General features: G+C 42.4%; 1 protein-coding gene across 5 annotated transcripts in view; it reads right to left on the minus strand.

Annotated features, from left to right (window-relative positions):
• Nucleotides 1–8679, minus strand: part of hdac7a (histone deacetylase 7a) — a 66170-nt gene extending 57491 nt beyond the window's left edge. For 2 of the 5 annotated variants that reach the window (XM_069693909.1, XM_069693907.1), the window contains exon 1: nucleotides 8448–8678. In XM_069693909.1, coding sequence (XP_069550010.1) covers nucleotides 8448–8466 — 19 coding nt within the window. In that variant the 5' untranslated portion in view covers nucleotides 8467–8678. Of the gene's footprint in view, nucleotides 1–92; nucleotides 115–7738; nucleotides 7795–8447 lie in introns of those variants that run through there. The other 3 variants (XM_069693912.1, XM_069693908.1, XM_069693914.1) reach the window with 3 other exon arrangements.
• Nucleotides 8680–23453: the final 14774 nt, after the last annotated feature.

The following is a 23453-nucleotide window of genomic DNA, read 5'->3' on the forward strand; positions in this document are numbered from 1 at the left end:
CCATAGCAACCGCAGGAAAATCCCGAGGACACACAAATACACACACACATACTAACCCTCAAAACATGAAGTCAAATCAAATCAAAACTCACCCTTAATACACCCACCATTCTGAACAACAACAAGCCTGAGAAGCGCGAGTGTGCGTAGGAAACACCCAGACAGGCCAAAAATAGCTGCACACACACTCGTTCCCCATCTCTCACTTTCAATGCCTCGCTCTCGTCTTCTCCCCTCTCACGATGTCTGTCGCTGGTGTTGCAGTAAAACCGTCGGTAGGAAAATAAATAAGTTAATGCTCCCATACGGAAAATATCACCCACTTAAGAGTGTGCTTGAATGTGAGAAAATCAGAGTATGTGATTCAGTGTGTGGAGAGAATAATGACTATTTTGGCAGAACTGTTGAACAAGGGGAAAACATAAAGCTTCTCACAGGAGGGGAAAAATTAGCCGGTAGAAATTGGTGTGTTTGTCTGACACTCTGAGCCGGTGAGATATATACTGAAGAATATTGCACAATACGATAAAGTAATTCTGGTATTTTTTTTTTATTGGAAAAATGAATATGAATCAAATAAAATAACCCCCGACAGGATTCAGCCGTGCAAGTGGATCTTCCTCAGCCGTGTTCTCCTGCATCATTTTCACGATTCTGTCACACCCATGGATATTCAACTTTGCTCCAAACCATGATGGCAACCTTGTCAGTTTGTTTAGATTCAGGATGCCCAATTACAAGAGAGGCAGGGCTCGTAAACAAAAGTCACATGGACTCACAAGTAGCTTGTTGACTGGGCATTTTTAGAAACCTGTCATCCTGCAAAGTTGGAGATTTTCAAACAAACACAATTGCAGTCCTGAGCTATATTAAGCCAACTGAGTGTGTGTTTAAAGCATCATTCTGATTTATTGTAAAATGGACCTCATTTTCTTCGTTTTTGACCATCATCTCTTTCTGTTATGATAAGACCGTCCTCGCACAGGCGACTGCTGGAAATTTATTGACATCCCTGTAACAAGCCTGAGGGGGCAAGAAAAGTGCGCTCAGACAACCAGATAAGTTGAAAACAAATCAGATGATTTAAACCACTTGGAGGTAAAACACAAGAAAAGGCAGATTGACCAGCCATTCTTCTTTCAAAGGCATTAAACACTGCTGTTTTGTGAAGGTGATTAGTGTTTAAGAGATGTGTGCAAAGGTGCCTTATGTTGAGACACCAAAAACCATGTGGTTAGTCTTTGGAAAAGATCATGGTTTGGGTTAAATGTGGCCAGGTTGCAATTTGGTTAGGTTTAGGGTCAAAGAAGGAGGTCGTGTGACTGAGTAGAAAGAGTGATAGATTGCATAGCGAGGAACTAGGATGGAACAAACACAGGTTTTTTAGTCGGATGACTAGCATTTGAGTCCGTGAGAAAAGCAAAAACATGTTTCGTATTACTGTTGTAACGTCAAATATTTAATGTACAAACATAAAGAAACGTACATGACATTCAAAATTACCTACTTTAACTGGTTCTATACTGGTGGTTGGTGACTCAAAAATGAGCCATTTTGTTTGGTTCATGGATGTATGCATGTAAAAAAAACGTTAAGGGAAAAACAAAAGTCTAAATTTTATTTTGAACTCTACATAACCTCTGCTGCTTAGTTTTTATCTTGAACAACATACATTTCCCATGATGTCGCCATTATTGCCATGACAGTATTGACCAAAAACTAATGTCGTAACATTGGTGGTTAGATCTCACTCGAGCATTTGGAAACAGGGTTCAAATTAAATAAATGCTTTTTTATTTCTATTTTTTTGGCCCTATTTGCACTTTCGTTAAATTGATGTGTATATATGAAATGTTTTTAACAATGCATGAAGACTGTCTATTACTGCTTTGTGAAATAAATGAGTGGCTCAAAAAGTTCATAACTTTGGGTCGAGAATTGCTGACTTTGGAAAACTGTGGGTCCTAAGCTTCGACCAGTTGAGAACCACTGTTTGAACCCAAACAATAATCATTTCCTAAACCTAACCATGTAGTTTAAGGTGTCTAAACCTGAGGCACCTTGTATGTATCTCTGAGACACCAGCGGCTGTGAAAATGTTTTAAATTGGACAGACCGATTCAGTAATAATTTTTTTTTGTAATTTGTTTGCATTTCCAGACCTCAGCAATTAACTTGGCAAATACAAATAATTCCTCGAGTTTGGTCACACCAATATTTAAAACAACATGATTTTGCAGCATATCCAATGTAATCCAGTGGAGCGACAGTGATTTGTAGATTTACTTGCTGGCTAATTGACTGTCAGCAAACTCTCTAGGTTGTCAGCTTTATTTTCCAATCTGTAGCCTTTTATTGAATGACATGATGTGCAATGGGGAGCAACATCCAAGATAAAGTAAACAAACAGCAGAAACCTTTTACAGAGCGCCTGCAGGAGCTGACTGACTGATGGCCGTCAGCCGGGCCAACTGCTAAAGTGATTTAGCGGTTAGTTTGCCAGCTCCAGCAGTACAGGTCTCTGTGAATTAAGTCACTACTGTGTAGACATACTTGGCTATACAACCACTACATGTGCTTCAGGAATCAGAAAAGGTCACTAATTGCTATATAATCACCTAGTTGCCTTTTCAACACATGAGCAAATCAATCATCTGACGATTTTCTGTATTCTGTTATTTTAATATTTATTTAAGGAGATTATATTGTTGTTGGTTAAATTTTGATGTGTGCACTTCAGAGTAGTGAGCAGGTTTAACGTATGCACTGACACATGGTGTGTGGGTGGAGGGGTTTTTGCACCGGGCCCTATTGAGGCTTTGAGTGGCCCTCTTCGCTGGTTTCATACCAATGTGTGACAAAGAAGCAGGCTGTGAGATGTCAACACCTTCGGAGCGACAAAACCAAGATCAGTCTTGACAGACCACAAAAGTGTTTTCTTATGAGAGCTTAAACATTTTTGTCACTATAGGAGTTAGCATGTCACTTAAAGGGTCAAAGGGCATCCTCTTTGCTCTCTAGCACACAAACACATCTGATACACAACTGATCTGTTTGCCTATAATAATGTGACAATTTGTCCATCCTTATGTAACTCCCTTCCAAAAGTGGGCAGAGGTTCAGGCTCGGTGAGGGTACAGCAACTTGGAGCTGGCAGGAGCTCACTGTCTTGCTCAGTGACACTTCAGCACTTCAGATAAATAAGGATAAACCTGTGTTTTTCCAGGGCTCAGTTGTTGTTAGGAGGGGGTGATTCATAATTTTCCCACACTGTCTGTCCGCTCAAGATAAGGTACAGTCAGATAAACTTTATTATCCGTGCAGGGAAATGGATCTTGGCTGCTGAAGCTCCTGCTGGAAGAAAACAGCAACAGGCGACGGGCAGGAACACATCACACAGCTACTCTGTGAACCACTTTATACACTCTTCGTTTGTCAGTAGAAGGAGAAGATGAAATGTGTATCTGCTGTCTGTCACCGATGACTGATGAACTTGTGTTTTCTCTGGGCTTTTTCGGTGAAAGGTTATACCTCTCTTCTCTGCTGTGCCCGCTGTGGGAATTTAAGAGACAGAACGAGAGAGCGAGCCAGAGACAGATGGCTTTTCCTCGCAGGATATCCTGTTCTAAGTAGAGCTGCTGGGCCTGTTCTGACCTCCTCACCCCTCTTGACCCCTGACCCAACCGTAGTTTAGGCTAACATCTCCAATGTTTCCTCATTGCCCAAATCTCTTGGTGTGCTTTCAAGCTTTTCTCTGGTCTCTTTGCTTTCTCTTCCTCCTAACTCCTCAATCATACTCACAGGTGTCACATTTCCCTCCTTTTCTCTTTATTCCTTTCATGTTTAATATTTCCATCCTTGGAGTCTGTCATCATCCATATCCATCACTGAAAAACTAAAAGTGAAACCAGTATGACTTATTACTTAAAATGCAAATTAACTATTACATCTTAACATCAATTCATATCCCAAGAACAGATTGCCCAGCCGTTATCAGGCCATTACGTGTAATACACCCATCAATCCACTAGAGGACCATTTCAAAGTCACGTTTTGCATTGGCTAGGTGTGACAAGTAAGGTGCCTGTGGTGGAGGCACCAAACACTACATTGGGATGTTTCAGAAAAGATTGTGGTTTGGGATAAAATTGGGCAATTTTGCATACGTGAATAATTAAATACTTTATTTTAAGTAACTAACTTGCGTAACTTAAAGAAATTCCCTGTTGACTTTCTCACGGACTGTTTGTTTCCTCCATCTGTCCCCAACCTCGTTACTACCCAGAATTGATCACTCTTTGTACTTTATCACATGGCCTCCATGACAGATCCTCATTCTCTCACGTTGGTCCTACATGCGTGTACTTTTCACTTTTCAGGCAAAACGTGACACTGACAGTGGACTGATGGTTGTATTACACACTGGCATGATACAGCTGGAAAACATTGTAGTTATTTTTTTGATCATCTCAAAAGCCTCGACAATCACAGATCACTAATACATTTGATCAATAATATATCCTCACATAAAATGTATTGCCGCCTTGTTCAGTGACAAAAGTCTCCAACCACCATTTTCCTTCATTTTTGATCAGTATTTTTTTCACTTACTACTTTTCTACAATAGAAAGGGATTTCACAAGAGTTTATAATGTATATGATGTGTAAGCACAAGACACACACATGAAAAAGTGAACTGTCCTTGTTTTCTTTTAACTTGCTCTCTCTGACTTTCAGAGTTCCCACTTACTTGTACAATTCCCTCCATCTTTAAAAATTAACCATTCACCACAATTCCACTCACTCTTCTGACCATGTGCGTCATGCGCTTAAGAAATATATTCTCCTAATACTATCTTGGAAAACTGGAAATTGCGTTTTGCCAATATTTTCCTAAATTAAGTGTAATTTTCTCAGCACTGCTGCCATGTACTGACATATTTAGCCTTGTTTCAAGTAGATATTGTTTCAGCAAATCTCTGAAAAAGACAAGTTATCATGATGTCACTCCTTTGGCTTCACAAATTTGCAAACCTCAAACAAGAAAAGAAGAGCATAGTGATAAAAATCTTAATTTGACAACGGAAACTAGGTATTTATTCTTACCCTGACATGCCCAACTTGTTCTCTTCCACCACTTTCTCTCCCTCTCTCGCTCTCACCCAGCCCTCCCACCTTGCAGTGTAACTGGAATCCATTAGCTGATGAATGGTTGTTTGTGTTTTCTTAAGCTCAACAGCGCCACCCATAGCCTTCGTGGCCAAAGACGGGGATAACAAAACATGCACTGTGATTAGAGAAATAATTAGGTAATCATCCTCTGACCTATGAGCCAAGCCCGGGGTCAAGCAGATACAAAGTGGGCTGCTTACCAGGTGCTTTCCCATCAAACTCAGTCAGTGGACACAGCTGCAAAGTAAACTGGTGTCATTGTAAGCAGACAGGTTGCATTTACAACACATTTCTGTCCCTGTGTCCCGATTTCATTGCATGTCTGTGAATGTGTGCTGCTTGCATTTAAGCGTGCATGTGATGAGGATCCCAGCGGACCAAGTGCAGAGTTTGCCTGGAGAGGCTGCAGTGGAAATCAACACTTCCTGCTTCCTGTGGCGAGAGGAAGTGCTACCGTCGCTGTCCCCTTATCGCTGGGTACACAGGCAGCGTGCAGGGAGGAAGACGGGGAGGGAGGGAAGGGGAAGAGGAAGAGGAGGAGGAGGAGGAAGAGGAGCAGGAGGGAGGTCAAGCAGGCTAGACAAAGGGAGAGGCCTTAAGAGGCTGATAGAGCTGTGTCCACCAGGGTTTAAAGTGTTTGTTTCTGTGGAAAAAATAGTAAGAAATGAATAAATAATTATAGAAAGAGGCTGATGAGGAGGGGGAGAACATGTGTAAACTGTTTTCTACAGGCTTGTGGTGCATTTGTTATTGATGTTATTGATTTCTTTATGATCTCAGCTCTTTGGCTGCTTTGTTTGCCAGCTGCCATCCTCTCTCCACTGGGAGACACAACAGTGTTTGACTACTACTTGCTAGTTAATATCAGCTACTCAACTGCCAGGAAACATCATTTGGCATGCACTGATTGAAGGCTAAAGCTTTCTATAACACATACTTGGTTATAAAGTATTAAACATGACATCGCGGTCCATGCAAGCCAAGAGAAAAATCACCCTGAACTTCACCCAATGTGTGACATCATTGGCATTTGGTTGCATGTCGGACTGCGGGAGATTAAAGTAGCAGCTATGGTGAGACCATATCTAGTTTATATTATAATTTATAGTAGTTAATATTAAACATCTCATATTTTGTTGGCCATGAAGGCCTTAAAGTGGACACTTGGTGTAAAGTAACCTATTGGTGTTTACATTCCCAGGTTTTCAGATAATGCAGTTTTGACAAAGTCGTTGGCGTCAGATAGATATGCAGAGGTTGCCCTTTGGCGTCAGCATGGTGACCACCCAGGTCAGAGAAGGAGGTCATGGGACAGAGTAGAAAGACCGAAGTCAGCATAAGTAGGAGTTCGTGGGTGGATTGATTAATGGGACTTTCACCCCACAGACTGGTGTTTGAGTCCATGTAAGAAAGTTATTTCCGTAACATAATGTATTAAAAGTACATAATGTCATTTATTTGGTTACTTGCATAAAAATACTTGTAAAATTCATGATCTTCATGTAACCATAGACTGTATATAAAAGCAGACGTAGCTTTTGGGTCTGAAAAATGAGGCCAATGTGGAAGTGCCTTAAGACGCAAAACCACCGAGTGCCACTAGAGGTTGGCTCCAAAAAGCCGTGTTTTGGGCACCGTGTCTGTTTGAGTGACAGTCTCTGTGGTCAGTCAGGTTACGGCTATGGGGGGGGGGGGGAAATGTAGTTTCATTGGGTTTCAAATCAGATCGAGTCGTATTCACCGCTCAGTCCCCCCCAGCTGGTCCAAATATGGTCACTTCTGGCTCCAAATCGCTCAGGACTAGCAAGATAGCCAAAATCTGAACTCAAAGCTTCATGATGGCTATTCACAAACCAATGAGTGACGTCACTGTTGGTTGCTGTAGTTTTTGTGCCACCTTGCATGTGTATGAGACGCCAGCGAGCTGTGACAAAAGCGTCAGTATTTGACACCCTGGCATGACAACGGGTTGGTGTAAAGAGGAGCATCCCTATCCCCTTAAATGGTTGTTAGGGGCGACTTCATGTAGCCTGCTGACAGATACAGTTGAGCTGCAGGCAAGCAGAAAAGTGAATGAAGACAGAGAGCGACAGAGGTTGTCAGGAAAAGAAAAAGACAGAAGCAGCTTATGTCTGTAAAAAGCACAAATGCAACAAGTTGGATGCATTTTGCAGATTGCAATCAAATTGTATCTACTTGCACTTTATTCTGAAGGAGCAGAGAGAGACAAGGAGAAAGACAGAGGGGGCGGGGGGGGGTGATTGGGATCAGGGTGGAGAAGCTTTCAGCACTTGGGATTGTCCCAGATGGACACAAACCGCTCCCTCCCTTTATAAACAGCCTCTGGCTTCTAACTACTCTCCTCTCAATCACCAGTTTCTTCTTCTTTTCTTTTCCGCAATTTTGCAGAGATTCTGGGACCCTCAGAAGAAAACATGAACAAATCAATACTTTCTGTTTTTATTTTTTTTTTTTCTGACAACTTCTTCTGTCCCCAGGACCACCGCCACCCCCAATCCTTGCCATTTCCAAAGTCAACACACCACTAAATGCCAGGCTGACTCACTTCCACTGTGGGTGGCTCTGTTTCCAATTTTCTCACCACCTCAGCCACCCCACCACCTTGGGAGAAAAGAGAAAACTTTTGTCCAGAAAACAAAAAAAACAAAGAAAAAGTAGCCAAATAGACATGCAAGAGGGAGTCACATTTTTCCAAATAACTCAGTGTTAAAGGGACAAAAGCATGCATGTAGATGCAGAGAAGAGACTTGGAAGGAGGGGAGAGGGGGGGCACCAAGCATGCTTCTCCCACTTCTTTTGTGGGTCTGAAATAGTTATCACTGTTTTCCTTCCTTTCTTTCTCTTTGAGAGAGCGTGGGAGCGCCCTCAGAGAGCTGCAGAGAAACCACGGGGCTCATAACAACAGGAGGAAGCCGGTAACTTGAGTAACTTGGGCCGGGCAGAGAGAGGGGACACGGAGGAGAACAGGAATGGAAGACAGCGAGTGACTGAGAAACATTCAGCAACTTTGTATCTTTACATGTCTTAAAAAAAAAACATGAAAACAAGCAGAGGCACATACACCACATTCACAAATAACCTGTCATAGCATTTCCCTCACACACACACACACACACACACACACACACACACACACACACACACACACACACACACACACACACACACACACACACACACACACACACACACACACACACACACACACACAGACAGACACTTTAAATAAGAAACTTTCCCAAGCAGAGCCTTACCAGTCTGTGTTGTGAACATTCAGCGTGTCACAAAGTCCCATCAATCATGTTCACGTACAGTTCAATCCAGAGAGCGGTGAGGACACTCAAACAACACACACACACACACACACACACACACACAAACACACAGGCTCAGTATCAGTTCCCTCTTTCCAAGTGTTGAGAAAGTGAGGGGCCGCAACAAAAGGCAACAGAGGGAGGGAGAGACTGAGGAAGAGAGAGAGAGAGAGAGAGAGAGAGAGAGAGAGAGAGAGAGAGAGAGAGAGATTAACCCCTCTGAGCTGACTGGTGGACTCTCTCCCTCCCTCACACACACACACACACACACACACACACACACACACACACACACACACACACACACACACACACACACACACACACACACACACACACACACACACACACACACACAGTTGGTTTGCCGTATCACTGAGTTCTTGTGTTTTCTCTCAAGAGCCAAGAGGAGGAAGGGAGAGCACAGTGTGTGTGTGTGTTCACAGTCATAGATATGTGTATTACAGTGTGTGTGTGTGTGTGTGTGTGTGTGTGTGTGTGTGTGTGTGTGTGTGTGTGTGTGTGTGTGTGTGTGTGTGTGTGTGTGTTTGTGTGTGTGTATTTTAAGGTAGGAGGGACCAGCTGGCTGGAGTCCAGAGGCAGCCAGCCTGGTAGAAAAAGACAATAGCAGGAAACACTATATCAGGAGGAGGCGAAATACCGTGCACAAAAATAATTAACAGACAGTGAAAAACAATGACATCTACGGTGGAAAACACAGCCTGCAGCCTGCGCCAAACAATGATAGTGGAAACGATGGACAGAAAAAGCACACATATTTTTGTTGTCGCTGTACTGCAGGATATAAAAACAGCAGATCCAGAAAGATGAGAGGCGTCAGTGGCAAGGAATGTCAAAACTGCTGGGATTATTTTTGTAGGTGCAACACTGGAAGCAAAAATTCCAAAGTGCATCACTGCATCTCATGAGGGGAAAAATGCAAACGTTTTTTGCAGCTTTTTTTGTGTGCATCATTTTAGAAGTTTTTTGGAAGTTACAGTCACTTGTGCACCATCACACACTCCCTATGCAACCAGTCAGTCATGACTCCTACACAAATCTCACCACCACACACACACACACACACACACACACACACACACACACACACACACACACACACACACACACACACACACACACACACACACACACACACACACACACACATTCCCCCAGTTGTAATCATATCTAGTGATAAGGGCAGCTTCCCCCAGGGGTTGCTGGCTCTGCGGGCTCCGACCACAGTAACTCACAATGGCCCTGTATTCTGAGCCTGCACTGATTACACACACAAGGAGCTGCATTACACTCCGCTAATTCAATTTCCTCCCCTCTGGGTCAACCTTGGTGTGTGTTTGTGTGTGTGTGTATCTGAGTGCAGGAGGAGGAACTGATTAAGCAATTGTTGAAAAGAACAAGCTGCGCGCACTTAAAGCTGACTGCAATGATCTGCTGTTGGGGGTGACAGGGTTATTGATTAATACCAAAGAATTGCAAACTCTGGATTACAAAGAAAATACAGAGTTGTTCGGTGTTGGAAATAATAAATCCTAAAACACCACTGATCAGCCGCTCCCCATGTCAAGTCATAGGTGTTGTTTATGAGAGCCATTTAAGGCTTGTTCTCAAAAGCAAATGGTGCTTTATTAACTCTTATCACCTGCTTCTTCTCCTCTTCCTCATGGTGCAGTGGAGCAGAGGAAGACAAGCAGGTGAAATAAGATGTAGAGGAGGATAATGTCAGTTGTACAAGCTGAAGCAGTGTAGTGATAAATGAAACAGACATTCACTTCAGATCTTCAACTCTGCATTCAAACTTTACGATATTGATGTTTGGCTTGTTAGCATGCTGCTGTAAACATTTGCACAAACCACAAAGTGCAGCTGGGGATTGACTCAAAGTATGTGGTCATAAATCCAAATAATGCTCGTATTAATGGCTATATTGGGGCAGCTGTGGCTCAGATGGTCGAGCAGGTTACGAACTAATCGTGAGGTTGTTGGTTAAATCACCTCCTCCTGTCTACATGCTGAAGTGTCCTTGGGCAAGACACTGAACCGCAAGTTCTGAACCCTGTTTTGACAGGAAAGCCAAGATAAAACTGTGTACACTTTTGACCACAAACCCTGCCAGCTCAAGTGAAATCAGGCCTACTTCACTGAGCTCTCAAAACAACTTTCCTCGTGGGATATTCCTTGTTCGACAGGCGTTCAGGTGTATTTTGCTACTCAGAGGGTTTGAACTTCCCAACTTCCCAGTTGCTCATTAATGCACCATCAGACAGCTGTATAGCATGGAAACGAACACTTAGAGAACAGCTTCAGGCCACCTGTTTGCCAAAACACACTTTAAACCGCTTCCCTTAACACAGGAATAACACGTATTCATATAGAAATACATTTTGACAGCTATTTTAATGAATGTTTACATGCCTGCTGGTTCATATTATGAATAAACTATTTTTATTTCACAATTACTTTGCAATATATAATTAATCTATCTTTAAAACGCTTCATTAGCCCCCCAATTTTGGATAATTGAAGGAGGCGGAGCCTTGCTTTAAGCACTCACCTCATGGTTGAATCACACCCATAGCAGTGATCTATCACATCATGCAACCGTCTGCCACAACCTGCTACCTGCAAGGTTTTCCACCTGAGACAATGTCATACTCATACTTCATTAAGTGACGCTGCATGTTTGCGAGCTGTTTTTTCCACTGAAAGATATAACGACATATACTGAGTGAGATTTCACTGCTGCATTTATTTAAGTTGTTCTGAGGCAAGTTAAGTATGGAGAGTATAGAAAGCCATATGAGCTGAGAATGAAAACAAAGTATTTTGTTAGATGACATCAACGCTCTTAATTTATAACCTCACAGTCCAGTTGTAAAAGCACAAAACACTAATTAAAGCTGAGCCTCATTTTGGAGGTCTCTCAGTGGACGTTTCTGTTAAAGCATCCAAAGAAAAGTCAAAATCACTCAGATTAGTGTGTGGATGCAGAATGCAGAGCTCCATCGGTTTTATATGATGAGAATCAGTTGATTCAAACGTTATTTGGCCTCTTGCGTTCCCCTCCAAGGTCTCTTAATCTCAGGGTAGGGGCTCAAAATAGGTTGCAGACCTGTTTCTGGCAAGTCCCACCAGAACACATGTAATCCTGGGTCCCACAGTAAACCCAGGATGCAATACTTTAATAAAACTCCTTGCTTTCATTTGAAGCGCGAGGTCAGTTCCGCAGGCTCCTCCACTCACTCTGTAACGCAGCCTGATGAAGCGGCTGGCTCGCTGCAGGTTGTTTATCGGACTTGTTCAACACATCTGAGTCTCATTTCGGCCAAATAAAACACTGCTGTGCGTCACTGTCAAATACATGGCAAATATAAAGAGTGTGTGTGAATGTGAATGTGTGTGTGTGTTAAAGAATACAAAGAAAGTATGTATGTGTGTGTCGAAGAGCAGAGAATGTGTTTGTCATTAAAATGACTGAATATAAGGGTGAGGTCCCTCTGGAGGGGTGGGTAGCTACATATCTGGAGTATACACACACACACACACACACACACACACACACACACACACACACACACACACACACACACACACACACACACACACACACACACACACACACACACTGTGAATTAATGCAGACCTGCACAAATGTTACTTTCCATTTCCTCAAGGTGACATTGCCTCATCCACCTTTGGCTACATCACTCCTGAGAATACAACCAGCAACTTCACTGACTTAACCACACACACACACACACACACACACACACACACACACACACACACACACACACACACACACACACACACACACACACACACACACACACACACACACACACACACACACACACACACACACACACACCTTTTCTGTCGCTCTCCCTGACATAACTCCCGTTCTCACTCTGTCTCTTGCTCATGCACACACATGTGGAGAGATGTCTCCAGATGTGGGTGTGATGCTTGTACACAGTGATTAATTGAGCGAGCACGCTGTGTTGTGTGTTTCCACCTCCCCTCCTCTGTTTTGGTTACCAGCCTCGTCTGCTAAGCCTCACTAATCAGTCCAGCTGTCAGGAGAAGAAACACAAAGCTGAGGCCTGAGCGCTCGGAACAATTCAGACACAATGGATCGGCTTGTCAGTCACAGCGTTAATGTGAATCTTCATACAGTATATGTCCAGACTTTTAGATTATATTCCCATATTCATCAACGTGGTCACCATACCTAGCAGATAAAGATATGATAAAGTTCCTCCAGTACTTGACTGGCAGTAGTCGGTCAGTCAATCACGTAGAGTTGCCACTGATGGAGAAAACTGTGCTCTTAAAAATGTTGCTAAAAATGTTCTGGGGAAAGAAATTAAACCAGATTTGGCACACTGATGAAAACTGGGACAGGAGAGACAAAAATGAGCCGAGGTCAGGCCTTCATTTTGACAGAAATTTCTAATTTTATGAAATGAGAGCATGTGGAAGTCTCAAGTTCAAAATTTTGTCCCTTTCTGTCGACTGCCGTTTGTACCATGCTCGTTGTTCTGCTCAGAAAAAACAGGTCTGCATACAAAAGAAATGTAAAAACTCAAAGTAAACCAGCAATCTTTTTGATGGTGGGACACAGTAAGTGCTGCCTGAGAGGCCAAATTAAAGCTGCACTATCAATATTATTATACCAACAGTGGACCAAATGATTATTGTGGTATAACTCAAAGTGATACAGACTTTGAATGTATAGTTACTGGTTACACTGTTACGTAAGTTAATTGCATGATCTCTGTTTCCAGGGCTGGAATTCTCTTCAATCCCTTAACTGAATCAACATGATGGCTGTGCAGAGTTCAGAGGTGATGTAACTTTTCTCCTTTGTGTTTAAGGTACTTTTGTTGTTGAAATCATTGTTGAGTTTTTGCTTACCAATGGTGTAAAACGTATTGGTGTTCAGTGTGTTTATATGCTGTCATTCCAGGTGCTCTTTGTTGAAACCGTGGAGTTACTTACGGCTGCTCACTTGAATAGTGTTTTACTGATGTCTGTTTTTGTGTTTGTCAAATAGTTGCTATATTTATCAATACATCCTGTACGGACAAAATTTTTATATTAAAAGGGGATACTCGTGCCTTTATTGGATGTTTCATTTTCCTGAAAGCCTCACTATTACTGTATAACCTTTATAAATGACTTGTAATCAAAAGGTTCAGAGACCTTGCACATGAACAGAATGCAGCACAGTAATGCACATGAAGCAGGGGGAAATTCTATCGCCTGATCAACATCAGCACTTGTGTTACACTAATTTTTGTGACTATTGGTCCACGCACATTTGTGTTTTCACCATGGACCTGAATCTTGGTCGCTAAAAGCGCACATCAGATTGTGTGTCAAAAAATTACCAGCAAGGGTGATAAAGTTTCTTACCTGCTGCCTGGTGTCCGGCTGGTGATTAAATGAAGGGGTGACAACTTCCTCTCCAACCTCCTGCAATGAAACCCAGATGGCCCAGTACTATATATCTATAAAAATCAAGATTTTTCTTACATCTTTAATGGTCATAACTTCAGTCAACACTGTCAGCCTGAAGGCAAACAAATCCATGTTTGTTTGCCGGGCAGCTGTGGAAGTCAACTTAAAGTCTGCTGTGGTTATGGTCAAGTAAGATCAGGCAACTAAAACAAATTGGTCAAGGTTGGGATTAAGACGATGCTATGCAATGATGCAATGATGTGGATACATTTAAGCTGCATATAAATGTAAGTAACACATGGAAAAGAAAAGAAAAGAAAAGAAAAGAAAAGAAAAGAAAAGAAAAGAAAAGAAAAGAAAAGAAAAGAAAAGAAAAGAAAAGAAAAGAAAAGAAAAGAAAAGAAAGAGGAGGAGCAGCAGCAGGAGGAGCAGCAGGAGGAGCAGGAGGAGGAAGAGGAAGAGGAGGAGGAGCAGGAGCAGGAGCAGGAGCAGGAAGGAGGGGGTAAGATGGGGTCCAGACCCCTGATCCCAGCAGCTGCTGCTGTTTTGTAGGTCAGCATTACATCAGTAGGTTTATGGAAAAGGCTGAGAATCACTTCTCTACTTGACCTACTTAAAGAATGTTAGTGTTAGATGTCATACAATACTCCCCGGCTTCCCAGCACTCACTCACTCACTTCCTACCCAACGCAGAGCAACACACATTGTTTTGTCATCTTGTTTTATTAGCAGTTGCTGAAAGACCGCATAATTTAGGAAGTTGGGCCTTAAACTGAAGTCCTGCCTGAAAAACTTTGGCAAGGTGAATTGTTTTGAATTTCTGACCCTCTTTCATGAGTTTTACGTCCATGTTTAGTGTACTAATATCTAATATCTTGTCCCTGCCAGCTGAGGTTTTGGTATGATGTCTGCACGGTTCAGTTTGGCTGTTATTAGTAAAGAATAAAATCCTGTGTGCAGAATATCATGCACTCATTCATACGAATAACATTTCCGAAGCTTATTTTTCTTCTTCAGCAGAAACAGTGAGCCCACACTTCTCACCTCTTATCAGAAGTTGTAACAGAGCTGTTGGAGCCCTGATGTCAGAGTCGTCAATATCATGCTCGATTTAACATGCCAGCTGTCTTTTTGGAAAGAATTATGGTTTGAACGTCTTATAAAAACCGGTGTCAATCCCAGAGGAGCATGAACAGTTCCACTTAAAACTTAAATGTGTTGCGCAATAATTTATAGGTCTGTTTGAATTTATAGCATCCATATGTTGGGGGATTTCACGTTGAATGGCTGTGGCGAGGACTCGGTGTGTGTGTGTGTGTGTGTGTGTGTGTGTGTGTGTGTGTGTGTGTGTGTGTGTGTGTGTGTGTGTGTGTGTGTCCGCATGTGTGTGTCTGTGTGTGTGTCTTGCAGAGGTAAAGTGGAGCGGTTCTGGCCTCTCAAGCAGCAGCTTTCTAACACGGGTCATGTCTTTTTCTTCATTGCTAGTGAACCACACTGGGCACACACTCACACACACACACACACACACACACACACACACACACACACACACACACACACACACACACACACACACACACACACACACACACACACACACACACACACACACACACACACACACACACACACACACACACAGCTCTGAACATATAACACGTATGAGATCATCAGGAGTGCTGAGCTGCTGCACTGACAGTAAATGTTTGACTGACAGAGTGAGTTATGAATCAAAGGATGTGTCCAAATCACCCATTGCTGCTGTCACCTTGCCATACGCTCCTTCATGAACTTTTAATGAGGCATATCAAGGATTTATTACATGATGACATCATGAAGAAGGAGCTGTCTCCCGGGGAATAATGTTGATATTCACAAATGTGGATTAAACATGCTGTTCTTCAAAGTAAAGCCCCATTTGGACTTGTGGCGCAATTAGCATGATGGTAACAGTGGGATGTCATTAAAACTGTACGGTCTGCTTCAACAGTCATATTTCAGTGTGTTTTACAGCTTGTTTTTGTGGCCTCACCTGACTGTAAATAAAGCCTGGTTTCATTCAAACATCAGTGTGTATGTGATGCTGCCAGTGATGTATACAAGCCTTATGGACGCTGTGCGGACAGTTCATTCTGTCCAGCTCATTAAAACTGTTTATAAAAGTCATAGAGGGAAAAAGAAAAGTTAGAAATTACTGTCAATATAAAAAAAATGTTTTGTTTTTTTTCCAAGTTTTCTGCTCAGAAAAGAACAAGAAAGGGTGTAGAAATACACACAAAAAAAGGAAGCTCATATTCAGCATCACGTAATAAATTACACAACACCATAATGTCAACAATTTCCCATTTAGGACATCCAGCAGCTGACTGATCACTGAGTATTCATTAACTATAGTGTCAACCAGCTGGACAAACTAATGTGTATGCATACTCTAAGATTTACTGTTCATTAGCATACGTGGAATCAGACCTCTGGTTGACACATTTGATGTAGTCCATTGAAATGACACGTTGTTATGTAACAGCACCTGTGGCTGATTTAAGAGAGATTTTACAGATAAATTATGCAATGACAGATTGAGCCTGTCTGTCATTTTATAGTCATCCACAAAACCAGATGGACAGTAGATTTTAGACAGTTTCACCAGCTGGATTATGAGATAAGAAGTATAGTTTTGAAGTTATTTCAAACACAGACGAAGCCCAAAGACTTGCTGGCTGAGTGATGATCACAATGTGATGTAGATTTGTGAATTTGGAGCTTACAACACTTAACTCTAAAGAGAGGATTTGTGCATTGTGAGGTTAATGTTCCAAGAACATCTGTCACAGGGGCACTACTATTTCACTTCTATAAAGTTAGTAAATGTACAAGAGGGATTGAAAATGGTCCAAATCAAAGTGCCAAAGGCTGATATATACTGACTCTTAGAAGCTGTTTATACCTGGGTTTATTGTGCGATTTGTATCTGGCTTCTGATCTGACATTAGTCAACCTTTTCCTTATCTGGTCCATATTGTGATTGGATCTCAGCATGCATATCAGTTAGGGGTAGCTGGAAGACTCGGCAGTCTTTATGTCAGTTGCAGAAAAGTTTCAGGATATTCTACAGAGACAGATGAAGCTGGAAATTAGCATCCATGGCTACTTTTTGGTAGCTGGCCAACTCAGCTAACATTCACCACTCTGCAGGGGGGAGTCAGAGCAAGTCAAGTAGCTTGCTCGCTGTACCGCTGGTTCACCTGCCCCCTTTCCCTTTTCTAAACAAGATATTGAAATACAAATTGTTATTAATAACAGCTGTAAATTGGGTCTTAGTTGGCATTCAGACCCAGCTTTGAAAACATACGAGGGGCTCTGTTGATAGAGGCACATTAGATTGATGTGTTTGACGGCCAATCGGACTTTTAAACACCGAACACTGGGTTGCAGTATTATTACAAAAGATTTTACACCTCTGGACGGTTCATTTGAAATGATTCTGTCTTTTGAGACCCTCATGAAGTAAACAGAATACAGTGATCACGTTACAGAGTAATCTGTCAGGAATGGGTGATTGCATGTATTTGATTGGCTACAACACTGACATGACATAGTGTTACAGCAGAAGTTTATTTTTCACTAGAGCCCTGTGCTGTGGAAGCTACTGCTCCATCAGCATGAAAGGTGTCAATCAAATGAATGAGGGCGGATTTTGAAGCAAAGCTTCTGTCGGAAGATGGTGTTTGTCTGTTTGGGTCAAGCTACAAATACTGTGGATCCGACACTCCTCCTACTGCAACTAAACAACATCTTATTTCAGATTCTCTCTGCCTGTTAATGCCTTGTCCCGTTACCCCAAGTTTGAAACTCACACCGTCTTTTGCAAATGTTGTGATATCGAGTACCCACATTTTCAGGGGTTATTTTTTCAAATATGGCAAAGCTCCTTCAGAGCCACAGAGGAGAATTTACAACTGTAGAATGAGTAGTACTGCTCATGGCTTGTAAATTAACACTGACATATAAAATCAGCTGAGTGTCCCTTCAAAGAGGACAATCGGTTGACAGAAAGCTGTGCTGGGGGTCTTCATCTGTTGGGACATTGGCTGTGATCAGCCAACTGTATTTAGTCAGAATTTAATACATATGATTGTTTAATTTTATATTTCTGAGCCAAAAAAGAAAAAACAAGTGGAGCAGAATTTTTTTTTTTTTTTTCGAATGTCATTGTAACTTGAATTTGGAAACAAATCTCCTTTATCAGACTGCTGACTTACAACATGACTGAAATGAACTCTGTCCAAACCACAGCCGTCTTTCAGAGATGTAATATCCCTGTTATATATTTAGCTATTAGCTGTGCGCTGCCAACTCTCCACTTGACATCCACGATGGAGCCAGATGTGGCTGATAGATTTGTGATATCCGAACGCAGAACCCCGAGGATGTGTGGATGGACGGAGGGAGGAAGGAGGTGAAGAGGGAACACAATGGGTCTGAGAGAGACGGGGAAGACGGAGGCTTTTTCTCAGGGGGGGAAACTGGAGGGGGATTTTTCTTCCACCTCTCCCCATCTCCCATCCTCTTATTCACATCTCACCCTCGCTCTTTCTGTCCCTCCTCCTTCTTAGTTCAGAATGTAGCTTTTCGTATCTCTAAACACACACACACACTTACACAGACACGCACACGCACACACACACACACACACACACACACACACACACACACACACACACACACACACACACACACACACACACACACGTGCACACACATTCATGCACAGATGAGGTTTTGTCTGGAGGAGGCAGCAGTGTGAGTAAGAGCAACAGCTGCAGGGATTAGAAGCAAGGGAGGGAAAGGGAAGAGGGAGTGTATGTTTGTGTGTGTCTGTGAGGGTGTGGTGGTGGTGGTGGTGGGGGGGGGGGGTGTAGGGCCTGGATGAGCGAAAATGTTGTAAAGCGAGGTGTGTGTGTGTGTGTGTGTGTGTGTGTGTGTGTGTGTGTGTGTGTGTGTGTGTGTGTGTGTGTGTGTGTGTGTGAGAGAGAGAGAGAGATAACTAAAAGGCAAGTTGTGGGTGAGAATAAACTGTTCATTCAAAAGGGTTTTCTTGCATGTTGTGTGCATGTGTGTGTGCAGATTCAAACATGCAGATCATGAGAACAGTTAGCAGCAGCACCACAAACTCAGCCTGCAGCTCTATAGTGCATGGCTGTATGTAGGTTTGTCTCAGTGGTGGGGTTGTGGTTTAAAGTGAGTGGGGGGAGGTGTGTGTGTGTGTGTGTGTGTGTGTGTGTGTGTGTGTGTGTGTGTGTGTGTGTGTGTGTGTGTGTGTGTGTGTGTGTGTGCGCGTGTGTGTGTGTGCGTGTACTTTGTTGTTTGAAACACCTGTAATTTCACTCACCCAAATGTCAATAATGTCACAGAGTAGAGACATAATCGTCTCTGCAGCAGCTCACTTCTCTCAGCAGGAGTTTGGGTTTTCTTTAGTTTGTCAGCAGAATGTCTGCAGAAGTCGGGAGAGATCTGAACAGAGAACGGGGGAGGGATTTCGCCAAAACCCACTATTAAACATCTGGATCAAGGATTTCTGCCATTAGACGATTATCTGTTTTGAATCATAACAACGGGACAAGTGGACGATAACAGCTTGATTGCAAACGTTACACAAAAAGAGGTTTGCGTTCTTAATAAATCTGAGAGCAATGATTACTTTGGTGGAGCTGAAAGCTGGACGACCGTTTGTTTGGTGATATTAATGAAATGTTCTCTCACCACAAGGTCCATTAAATAAGCTATTCCGGAGCTTCCAACCATAATCACACAATCTTCACAGGTTTTCAAGTTGTTATGAAACTGTAGATGGTCACATTTCCATTTTTTTTTTAACAACTTTTCATCCTAAAAGCTGAGTTTTATCAACTGAGGAAGATCATAAGAAATCATTTGAAGCTGCAGGACAGTTATTAAATGGGTCTTGTATGTGACTGTTTTCTCAACAAGAAGTGATCAGAAAACAACATGTGCATCTACAATTTCATAACGACTTGACAAACTCCATCTGGATTAATAAATTAAACTAAATTAAATTAAATAGCTTCAATTGATTCAAAATGCAGTTACCAGAGTTCTCACCAGGAGTAAAAGAAGAGAAAACAACACCTCCATTCTTAAACCCTCACACTCTCTACCAGAAATGGAAACATGTCTGTTTTCGTCTCCACTTGCAGCTTATATACGTCGATGTATTTTGTGTATTTGCAGCTTGTTTCTGTATTTAGTTGTGTTTTCTCACGTTTTTCTGAATGCTGTGTTCGTGGTGTCTGGTTAAAGATGTTGGCATTGCATCAAGCTCTCAGGACCACCATACGATTGCCCCACTCAGGGGCTAAACACATGAGCAACCAGTGATCAGCAAAGCAATACACGTGTGCTGTTTTATCTCACATGTCAGTGACATCAGGACATACACTGATGTGCCAGGACACGTGACTGTCATACTTCCTAGTGTAAATGCAGATCGATGCGCGAGAAACATGACAACAATTAAGAGCAGCTTTGCTCTCCAGATCAGCACACCGCAGCTACAGAACCTGGACTACGTCTAACCTGTAGGAGGTGGTGGGTGTGTGCTCAGGGTAACGTGCTTTTTCTGTGTCGAGTCACTCAGCTCATCACGGTGACCCTGAGCACAACATAATATTTTGCCTGATGCAGTCTGCACAGGTTATTTTTTTAAGTAGATGCATCTGGAGAAACTTAACGTTGTTTTATTGAGTCAAGACACCCATTTATGTGCCCCACAGGAGTCTGACCTGAAGCTCAAATGTGAGTCCTGAGCTGTGGCTAAAGAAAAATTGACTAAAAAGGGGGACTCTGAGTCCAGAGCCATAAAAGTGTCTGCCCTGAGGCACACTTCAAATGCAGCACAATGCTTTCTTCCTGTTCTTCTGGAAACACATGTACGTTAAAAAAAAAAAAAAAAAAAAAAAATGCAGACAGAGAAGCAATAATGTAACACAAACAAAACCAAGACCTCCACCGCCATCAACGAGCAGACACATGGACGTGCAGCAACACATAACCATGAGTGAGCGTCCACAGTTTATTTAGAGACAAACACACACAGAGTTTTCCCGTGTGTCAGACTGTCATTACGTGGTGCTCTGGGACTGTTTAACTGAGGGAGCAGTTCGGTGAGGGAGTCGTCAAAACAGGAAGTGTTTTATGTAGCTGAAACATTCCAATTTTAACTCTCAGACAGGCTGGCTAAAATAAACAACACACCGAGCACTCAACCTCAGAGGTGACAGGCCAGAGGGTGTGTATTTAAAGCATGTGAGCGCCTGCTGTTTGTATGTTTGCTTGTATCTTAACGCTCACGATTGTGCATTTGTGTGTGAAGCCTGTTGTGCACATTCATGCATGCTTGCATAGGTTTGTAGTATGTGCATGTGTGTGCACATACCAGCCTTCCCCCTGAGGCGCTGCAGAGGCCGTTGAGTCTTGTGAAGTCATTTCCTCTTTGATGGGGGACCTTGACTCCGTGACTATACACACACACACACACACACACACACACACACACACACACACACACACACACACACACACACACACACACACACACACACACACACACACACACACACACACACACACACACACACACACACCGAATTACAACCCTCTAGAGCAGGGTGCATTGTGGGATCTGCATAGTTTTTGACCAACATAGACTGGGTGGAAACCAAAATCCAGTCTGTTTCCAAAGAGAAATGATATGATGCAGTTAGATCAATACAAAATCTGATTGACACAACACCGTTCTGTCTACCCAGCAGTAGCTCCAGCTGAGGTGACAAGCCCACTTCCCCTTTATAAACACATCGTCTGCTCAGGTGAGGCGGGATACTTCTTTATGCTTATATCTGTGTATGTGTCTAGACCTGCAAAAAAAAAGGAACTCCAAGAATGCACTCTACTCTGTTTTGAAGATGTTGAAAACAGCTAAACAGCCTATAGAGTGATTGGGGAAACTTTGAATACACATTTTATTTTGATAAAGTAAAAAAAAAATCTTGGATGAGCTAATCTGACGACTTCCAAAGGCTCCTATTCTGAACAAAGCGACACATGCTGTAGTCTATACAGTGGTTACAGACAAATGTATCTCACCATGTTGACTGTTCAGATGAATTGATCCAGTGGGCCTGAAGCACCTGAAATGGAGGCTTTTCTGTCAAATTTACTTCATTTTCATCATCAGACAGAAAAGCACAGGTTTTATTTATAACATTAACGAGGACTCACCAGTGAGCCCTGACAGTGTGACAGCGAGCCAGCAGTCATAATATCAGGCCTTTCAAACGGATGCAGTTCAATTCATTCAAATTATTTAGACCTGTGTGTTCCCCTCTGTGATGCCTCAAAATGCCTTCTGAGAAAAAAGTCTCACGTGATGACGAGTCCTTGACGTTGATGCTTACCACCTCCGTGTTTTTTTTTTTCTTGCAGGAGACAGAGTTGACTCGTCAGTCTGATTCAGTTCACCTGCTGACATCCAGCCAACTTCCCCCCTTCGTGCCCTTTTTCTCTGTGTGTCATTGTTTGGTTTAGCTAGATTTGGTATTTGCTGGTATTTTCACTTTGACTTTTAGCTTCTTTCTTCACATACTTGGGTAAATACAAAGTGGGGTCTCATTCCTCTCCGGTTCATGTTGCAAGCTTGGTTGTTATGTGTTATAACACATAAGACTTTTTTTTTTTTTTTCTCATATTTTCATAAAAGATAGTCTATGTTGTTTCAGTTTTTGGGCCAATGTTTGTTTAACTTCATTAAAGGAAAAGTTCAACATTTTGGAAATGTTGCACAGAGTTAGATAACAAGATTACAAGACTGACTCCATTGAAATGGTATTTAGGTTAGCTTTGCATAAAGACTAGAAAATGGCCTACCAGCGCATCTAAAGCTCACTGACTGACTTATTGCATCTTGTTTATCTATTTGAAGGATAAAAGGGGGTAATGTGCCAGATGGTTTCTTGGCAGCGAACAGTGACTTCCCGCTCACTTGTTTGCTGGTTGCCTGGTAACCTGACAGTGACTTCAAGACAAAGGATTTTTCTTTTTAACCTTTGAGCCAGCCATTTGTCGCTCAAAGTGTGCTGATGAAGCTCGTATCATACCATATGAAGGTCTATGATTCTTCAATCTGGGAGTTTTGATTCTACGTTCTCCTGGTTTCTGGTTCCAATCACTGCTGCAGCCTTCACACAACCACTTTGTATATCAAACACGATCCAAACAATGTTTTGAACATGGAATTTATCCTGCGAACACTCGTGCCTCCTCTATAAGGAGTTTTGTGCACGCTAGCGTTCCAGTGCATCATAAAGTAGTCCATACATCTGTTTATATTTGCGTATGTGCAGATGCTTCTTATTAGTCACGGTGACAGCAGCCTGCTGAGGC

Source organism: Brachyistius frenatus, unplaced genomic scaffold (genome assembly GCF_029030835.1).
Source record: "Brachyistius frenatus isolate BFR_SWC_R1_liver_20210118 unplaced genomic scaffold, ASM2903083v1 Contig_16, whole genome shotgun sequence".
Taxonomy (NCBI): domain Eukaryota; kingdom Metazoa; phylum Chordata; class Actinopteri; family Embiotocidae; genus Brachyistius; species Brachyistius frenatus.